This window comes from Dromaius novaehollandiae, chromosome 9 (assembly GCF_036370855.1).
Source record: "Dromaius novaehollandiae isolate bDroNov1 chromosome 9, bDroNov1.hap1, whole genome shotgun sequence".
Classification (NCBI taxonomy): Eukaryota; Metazoa; Chordata; class Aves; order Casuariiformes; family Dromaiidae; genus Dromaius; species Dromaius novaehollandiae.
Genome location: NC_088106.1, coordinates 22,199,046 through 22,207,663, shown reverse-complemented (window position 1 = coordinate 22,207,663; position 8,618 = coordinate 22,199,046). Strand labels below are relative to the sequence as shown.

Here is an 8,618-nt window from a genome sequence, read left to right as displayed (position 1 = left end):
CATCATTGCATGATTGTTTACTACTGGTGGGCTAGTGATGTAAAAATGAACATAATTTCTTCCCTGCAGCCACGGTATTTCTCAGAGACCCTTTCAAAGGCGAGAACATGCATAAGAAGCTCCACGCTGTGGCACAGGACGCACACAGGACACACGCTTCATTTTGCTAAGCACTATTACGTTTTTAACTCGTGTCCTGTTTTTCTTAAGCACTGCGATTAAGAAGGGCAACATTAAAGAAGCAGAGCTGTAGCGTGGTGGTGGTTGTGCTCACACATCCCCATGCATCTCAAAAGGCAGAAGGTCCCCTCCACTCCTCAGCAAAGGGCACATACAACGCTCTGTCTTGTGGCTGCAGGAAGCTTCAGCCAGAACTTCTCTTAAATGAGAACTTGTCTTTAGCGGAGACATTCGGCACCTGTCACGACAAAGAAAAGAGCACATGTTATCTGACCTTCCAGGCCTGAGTCCAGCATGCCTCCACCCAGGTAGGGGAGTAGGGGACTACCACCACGCAAAACTGAGGATCTTCGGCGTGACTAAAAACCAGGGATCTTTCAGCGCTCCTGCAGCCTGTGAACTCAGACAGGTCAAGGAATTCACGACAAAGCCTCTGACCTTCGTTCGATTGCCAGGTGCTTCCATTTCTTGGCCAAAGCTGCTCCTGCTCCTGACTGCGTAACACGGGAAAAAGGTCCACAGCAAAAAGACTGTAGTAATAAATAAGCACACAAACAAAGAAACAGCTGGCATTTCCCCCGACTTGCCTCATGGGGTGGTGGTATCACCTGCCCATCTCCCCTTTCCCACGGAGACCCCAAAGCGCTGTTTCTTCCGCAGCGTGCGTGGCAGCGTAACCGATGCACACCTCGCGCAGCCGCGCGGCTCTGCGCATTTTTAAACAACTAGAAAACACAAGTGGTCTGACTGAGGTCAATATAAGGAGACACCAGCAACACTGATTTTCTCTTTTTGTATTTTACTTAACCTTTTCACTGCACCTTGAACATTTGGCTTTGGACCAGCAGCCTGTACACTCAAAGGCGCCCGAAGCACAGACATAGCCCTGGCATCCCACAGCAGCCAGAGAGGTACACGACGCACGAACTTTGCTGCCTGGTGCTGTGATGTGGATCCAGACCAATGTTCCCGAAGCCAGCAGAGTTTCCCCAGATTTGCATAAACACAGAGGATGATTTGGCATAGGGTCAGACTGTCTGTTTTAATTTAGCTCTGAAATATTTTCAACTACATGGCTAGGAAGCAGGTATGTAACGTGGTTGCCCAGTTGCGAATGAGTCTGAAAATTGTGTTCAGGCCTGTGATCTTCAACCTTTTTAAATGTGCAAACTTCTAAATGTTTTGAGATTGACCCTCGCATAACAAACTGAAGCTTCTGATGGTAGATCTGCTTCTCTTACTTACCTTTCGCGGACCCTTTAGAAGTCATCCGTGGGTCCCAGTTGAAACCACTGGTTTGGACAAAATGGGAAATACTGTTTACAAAGAAAAGGCAAAAATAAACTATGACGTGGAAAGAAAAGGATGGAGTACACATTTCCTACTGTAATCAGTATTTAAGGGATAGCTACAGAATAGCCGGTTGCGAGTGCAGCTCCTTTACGGACAGGCCGGGCAGCTCGGAGGGCGCCAGCAGCATGTCTGCGGCACCCGCGCTGCAGCCCCCAAGCCCGCGGGAGCAGCGCAAAGTAAGGGCCAGGGCACGGGCTGGTGCTGAGCTTCCCGGTCACTTAAAGCTCGCTTTGGCACGTCCGCGTGAGATGCAGCTGCAGCAAGGACTGCTGGGTGGACTAATCTGAACTGTGAATACCGGAGCTTACCTGATGGAATAAAAAGACTGCACTTGCAGCAGAAGCACAGTTAAATCATAAATGGGTGCATATGATGTACACACGTACATATTTTATATATTTATTTTTCTTAGAAAACATTGCTGCTATGTCCATTAAATTACATAGTTATTCCACAACAGTATCATTTATAATAATACTTTCACTTCTATAGCACCTTCTTTTCAAGGATCTCCAATTGCTTAAAAACTTGAATAAATAAAGCCTCACATCTTGCCTGTGAGGTAGGTCAACACTATTATCAAACTTTACAGATGCATTAATTGAAGAACAGAGAGGTTAAGGCCAAAATTTTCATATGTTTGTACCTGAAGTCAGCCATCTAAATTCTCATTTAGATGCTTAAATAAAAGTCTCACGATTTTCTTTGGTGCAGAACATCCACAACTACTGCGGAAGTCAGTGGGGGCTAACGGTTGGGCCCGACTTCAGGAGGCCACCTTCTACAGGACCAACCTACAACTCCGAGTTCGAAAATACGGGTCTAGATACACCAGCCATGGTCAGAGCCACAACTGACCCCAGCAATTTATCTCCTCAGGGCCTTCATACTGTTATACACTGCTTTAAAAGGCTGGTCAGGATTTTTTTCAATGAACATAATTGACACGAAAATCATGTACTATCTCCATCGTCTACTTCCACGATAACGGATGCTGTACTAATACTACGTGGGGGGTTTGCTTTCGCTTTTTTTTTTTTTTTACAGATCTGGAATAATCAAGAGAACGCACAGTACTCGTCACTTGTGCCGTCATAAAACACATCACGCTTACATCGTCAGTTGCTGTCTTTACATTTCTGTACAGTCAGTAAATTCCTTTGCACTTGTGACAAACAGAAGTGGTCAGGCAAAGGTCTATTAAGAGAATACATGTCCGAATATCATGCAGACAACTTGCAAAATACATATACTAAAAGATCACTTCCAAATTTCTTGAATTGTTAAGCACGAAAATAATTACGTCATTCCAGTACTGCTCTGTGTAGAAAGCTGGAATAAGAAGCATTATCTTATTCCTGACATGATAGATTAGAGCAATTAATTAAGTTAAAAAAAATTCAGGCACCAAATGAATTATCCTGCAACACAGAACAGCATCTAGAGAGAGCGCTCTCCGTAATATACCACAAAGTCGGTCATACGGCAACGTTTTTCATTTTGTGTTACGAGCATCTCATCGCACTTCAAACGTATCACTGATGTTCCCGCTCGCGAAAACAAAAGTGTTTCCTACCGGCCTTTTGCAGAAACTCGTAACACAGAGGAGGGAAACCACGGGGGAAAAACCACCGCCAAGCTGCAGCTACCTGGACTGAAGGTAAATGTTAGGCGCGCAAATTGCGCTGCGGTATCCCACTTTCGGTGCGATGCGGAAAGTCTGCACTTTAACAGGGGCTTCTCGCACTTTGCAAAACCTGAAATCCACGGCCAGCGAGATCCTGCTCTCCACCACGGGAGTCCCTCGGGGGTATTTCAGAGCCCCGTTAATCAGGTCGCCTCCGGCAAACTGCGCATCGCCGCGCTTCAGCCTCCCGCACCGGATGAGCATTTCCAGGGCGCAGGCACCGCAGCTTTACCTCCCGCACCGGATGAGCATTTCCAGGACGCAGGCACCGCAGCTTTACCTCACGCACCGGATGAGCATTTCCAGGACGCAGGCACCGCAGCTTTACCTCCCGCACCGGATGAGCATTTCCAGGGCGCAGGCACCGCAGCTTTACCTCACGCAAGCGGCCGGGGCGCCGCCGGGACCGCACAAAACCGCCCCGCAGAGGCCGCGGGAGGCTGCGGCCCGGCCGGGCCCCCCCGCTGCCACGGCGCCTGGCACCGCCGCTCCACCGCGCCGAGGGGAAACCGGGGGCGCGGGCGCGGCTCCGCTCGGCTCCGCGCCTCCCTCCCGCCGCCGTCCAGGCGGGGGCGACCGCGAGCCGCCTTTCCGCGCAAGCGGCGGGCGCGGCCCGGGGGGAGGCGGCGGCGGCGGCGGCCTCGGCTCCGCGCCCCCCGCGCGCCGCTGCGCGGGTCCCGCCGCGCTACGTGCGGCCGCCGCCGCGGGCCGCCGCCGCCCGCCCCCGCGGGGGGCCGCTGCCGGGCGGGGCGCCGCCGCCCGCCGCCGCCGCCTCGGGCCGGTACTTGAGGCAGCAGAGGAGCCAGGTGACGGCGACGGCGACGAGGGCGAGCGCGCTGGCCACCGAGAGGCAGACGGGCCCCAGGGGCGAGGGCGGCGCCCCCGGCTCGCCGCCGCGGCGGTTGACGAAGACGAGGCCGGCGAAGAGCAGCACCACCATGGCCAGGAAGGCGACGGCGACGCAGACGCCGCCGGCGCGGAGCGCGGCCCGCTCGCAGCGCTGGCAGCTCTCGGGGCGGGCGGCGGCGCGGGGCGGCGGCAGCGGCGGCAGCCGGTCCTGCGGCAGCGGGTCGCGGGCGCGCAGCTGCGGCGGGCAGGCGGCCGCCAGCCTGGTGTTGAGGGGCAGCGCGTGCACGCGGCGCTCGGGCAGCGCCGTGCGGTGGCGGCAGAGCGGGCAGGCCAGCGAGGCGGCGGCGGCGGCGGGGGCGGCGGCGGGGGCGGCGGGGGCGGGCGGGGGGTGCAGCGCGGCGCGGCGGTGCAGCTGGCTGAGGCACTCCTGGCAGAAGGTGTGCAGGCACTCGAGCAGCTTGGGCGCCCGCCGCTCCGCGTCGAAGTAGTTGTAGCAGATCTTGCACTCGTAGTCCTCGGAGCTGGCTGGGGCCGCGGCCGCCGCCGCCGCCCCGCCGCGCCCTACGCCGCCCGCCGCCGCCGGCTCGGCCATACCATCGCGGAGCGCCGCCCCGGCCCCGCCGCCGCCTCCCGCGCCCGCGGCTCTGCGCGCCGGGGCCGGCGGCGAGAGAGCGGCCGCGGCCGCCCGGCTGCGACGCCGCGCTGGCGGTGCCGGCGCCCCGCCGTCACGGGGCGGGGGCGGCCCCGGCGCCTGCCGCCGCCCCCCGCCGCCCCCGGCCCCGCCGCGCCCGCCGAGCGCGAACCGGAGCCGGGCCGGGGCCCGTGGCGGCGCGGTGCCCGTGCGGGGCTCCCGGCCGCTCCCGGCGGGCCGGGCCGAGGCCGCTAACGCGGGGGCCCGCGGAGCCGCCGCTGCTGCGCTCCTGCCGGGCGGGTTGCCGAGGTCCTGGCGCGCCCGGCGGCTTCCTTTCGTCGTGAGCAACGGGAATAAAAGGTGGGTTTTTCTCAGGAGAGCAGACAGAATTCCCTGCGGAGGTTTGTGTGCGTGCTCCACCTTCGCGCCACGGTGTCGAGAGCTTTTGTCCAGTCTAGTTGCAACCAATCCAAGCAGCAAGGCTTTCACAGCTCCCCGTGCCATACTGGTGAGCAGCCTGAGAGGTTTTACTAAACCAGGATCTGATTTGCTGCATCATGTAAATCTGGAGTGACTCCGTTATCTTTCACGTGTATCACAGGCCGTGAAAATATATTTTTCTCTGTGTAGTTCTGAAAATGCAGCTGCCGTCGGGGCAGCCGCAGGCAGGCGAGGGGGTGTTCAGCCGCACCAGGCTGCCCCGGGGCTGCGTCTCGGGCGGGTCAGCCCTGGACCCCCGGCTGCAGCGTCGTCCCCGCCGTGTGCGCGCGGTGCCAGGCGCCCGTCGTGCGGGTGCTGCGGGGACGGGCGCCCTCCCTCCGCAGCAGCCCCTGCTCTTAACCTCTCCCTGCTAGGCCTTGATGGGGTTTTTTTCCTGCAGTCCCAAGTGTTTCGGTCCTTGAAGGAGTTGAACACATTGGGAAACAGGTAATTGTTTAAAGGACTGATTTCTTTGGAAAGACAGAGAGGCCCATAATATTGCCAAATTACGAGGGCAGGTTTGAATACTGTCCGCAAAGACTTGAACGATAAATCTAGGGCCAGGAAGAACTTGTTTGAAGTTGATCGGCTTAGCAGAAACTGAAATAATGGGATAAAGTCACATGGAGGAAGTAAGAATATTCTCTGTAGAGGGGCCAGATCCTTTCTATAATTTATCCCAGGGCATGTTTCAGAATTATTAAAAAGCTAGCTTCAGTCCATGAAAAGAAGCGGGAAATGACTTTTGCTCCCAACGTCCACAGCGCATAGCTACTTCCCCATGTGCAGTCAAAAATCGCCCCTGTTACAATTTATAACCTCAGAGCTAATCTACCCACATTCATCTTGAGAACTTTTTTCAATATTATTGCTTTCCTGGTGCTGCTTATCATCCCTCCTGCATTTGGGCTGTTTTCCTCCAGCTCTCTTATCTTGCATTTTTTGCACCGAATCTCATCTTATTTCTTGTATGCCTTCTTAAATTCTTTAATGTATGTTCTGCGATTTTTTTATTGTTGCCTGTTAGTATTTCAACAATTCCCAGTTTAGCATTGTCTTCTCATTTAATTAGTTCATTGTTCACTTTCCAGCAGTCTTTAACACAGAGGTATGTGAAGTTATCCCAGACGCCACCCTTCCACTTAATATTCTTGCCATTTTCATTACCCTACAACTTTCAATTAAATTTCAAGGCATGTGAAAGTGCTTAGATCCAAGCAAATTTGAATTAAATTTTCAAGCAAAATTTTTTGAGGCACTGTATCAAATGCTTTAATAAAGTCCAGATATATCAACTGCATTTCTGGATCAAACTGCTTTGCCTTTGTCTTTTGTGTTCTGAGTTTTCTTATCTGATTGGTATCTGCCTTGAGGTCAGCTGAAACTCCACGTAAGGAGAATATGAAAGTCAGCGTTGGGAAAGCTTCCTGTAATTCTGGCATGAAAACCCTGTAAATTGCAAGGTTGAGCATTACTAAAAAAAAGAAAATACATACTAATTAAAAATGCTAGATATGAAATTAGGATAAAATTTACATTTTTTGCTAAAACCGTTAGAAAAACTGATGTGTGATCACAGAAACTGCTTTGATGATAGTTGCTCTCGTGAGCACAGTGCTACGCTGTAGCTACACCCTGCACAAGCAAGGTCATCCCGCGATGTGCTGTCCGTGCACAGTATTACCTTATGGAAAATGTGAACGGCGTGGGGAATCAACGGCGGGTCTCCCTGTCCTGGTCTGTCTTGAGACGCTGCTTTTTCTCCGGACAGATGCAGCGAGTCGCTGCCGTGTTTGCACGCCCCGTGGCACTTGCGGTCCCTGTCCTTGCCTCGTGCGGGGGCTCATGTGGCCGCACTCTGCGTCAGGTTGTGGGGATGCTCCAGCCAAAACCCGTTCACTTTTGTATTGGTTTTTCTGCCAGACCAGCTCTGAAGCAGCTCGCTGTCACGTCGCATCAGCTCTGCTGCCAACGCAAGGAACACGGAGGTGGCTGTGGCCAGCGGAGGAAATGAGGCTGGGACCACAGCAACGGGATTTACGAGCGTTTATCTTCCTATGGAATGAAACCCTTAATGATTTCAGTCCTTTAGTCCTCGGCTGAGTTGATTTTAAGAGCTGACTTTTGGCTGAACCAGTATCTAAGATTTTGGATGTTATTCAGCAGAAGTTGTGTTATCAATTCTGAGCAAAAGTGGCAAACAACCCTTATGAAATACACATTTTTCTACTTAAAATAATCCCTCAGCTGGTAAGAATTGCTTTTTTAGCATTTTAAATATTGGGCCTGATTTACCCAGTGCGGTATGCCAGTTTTATGCTAGTAAAAAACTTAATCTAAGGGAGATGTAGCAGCGTAAAATGAACTCGCTGATGCATCAAGCCCAAAACATCATAAAAGCATCCACGCTTTTTCACCAGGGGCGCGCTGGCGTGCGTCCCCGTAGCAATCACGTATCGCTTAGCTCTTTTAATTCTTTAGAATCTCTATATTGCTGTACAATTACTGGATCTAGTTAAATTTGGTATCTTTATTTACAGGTAGGAGGAAGGTTTCTCTGATGGATACATGAGGCAGGAATGGATGGGATGCCAACACGTTCGCGGGTAAAACAGGGTTAAGAAGTGTTTTCATGCTTATGTTTTCTGTACAGTTTAACAGTGGAGTAGCTCGTTTTGGACTGATGCAAAAGAAATCAGACAGCTCTTTTAGTAAGTCCTTGTGGTTTAATGTGTTATTCTGGTTGACATCAGCAGCTTATTGATGATATTTTAATATCAGAATTTTTACTCTACCAAAGTCTGCTTAGTGTAGTAGTTTCTAGAGTGCATTAAGTTACTAAGCCTAGAGCTCATTTGGTAAATATGTAGAAGAAGAGAACTCTCCTGCTTTTCATCCTTCCATGGAAATTAATTTCCACAAATTTCCCCTTCAGACCCCCTTTCTGCTCACTATTGAGGGGTAGCAAAAGCTGTGCATTACATTTGTGCCCTATCATTGCATCGTAGGATGCTGCAACACCAGCTTTGGCTTTCTTCACATTAACATTTTATTTTGTGTGACGTATTTCTGAATAATTTATAATTAAAGTGCTTTTTTACCTTTTCCATCTACTGTAAAAGCTGTTGTTTGTGCTGTCTGTCTCATTTGGTGCAGAAGAGAATGCTAATTTTCAATAGTGCTTGTATGCCATTGCGGGAGCTGAAAAAGAAGAGAAAAAGGATTATGGTTAGGACCAATTCCACGTGTCAGTCATAGCCGTATACACCACGTGTCGTACGCATTTCACAGGAAAGATACTGTGTGTAGATGCAGGGGTGCCTTATCTGACTGCCCCCCAGCCCCTCCGTATGCTCTTGTAGCTGCTAAATGTGGTTCTAGATCAGCTGTCCCAAGAAACGAGTCAAAGATCCAGGGTTTTCTGTATGTGAAGCTGCT

At 52.1% G+C, this 8,618-nt stretch overlaps 1 protein-coding gene and 1 long non-coding RNA gene across 2 annotated transcripts; one reads left to right on the top strand and one right to left on the bottom strand.

Moving 5' to 3' along the window:
• Positions 1 to 3,905: 3,905 nt before the first annotated feature.
• On the bottom strand, positions 3,906 to 4,773 carry RNF228 (ring finger protein 228). The gene has a single exon (XM_064517180.1). It carries the CDS (start codon positions 4,659 to 4,661, stop codon positions 3,906 to 3,908), a length of 756 nt encoding a protein of 251 aa, XP_064373250.1. The 5' UTR covers positions 4,662 to 4,773.
• Positions 4,774 to 4,939: 166 nt separating this feature from the next.
• LOC135329175 (uncharacterized) lies at positions 4,940 to 8,618 on the top strand. Its single transcript, XR_010390516.1, has 3 exons — positions 4,940 to 5,060; positions 7,104 to 7,430; positions 7,721 to 8,618. It is a non-coding gene; the product is annotated as an uncharacterized LOC135329175 (long non-coding RNA).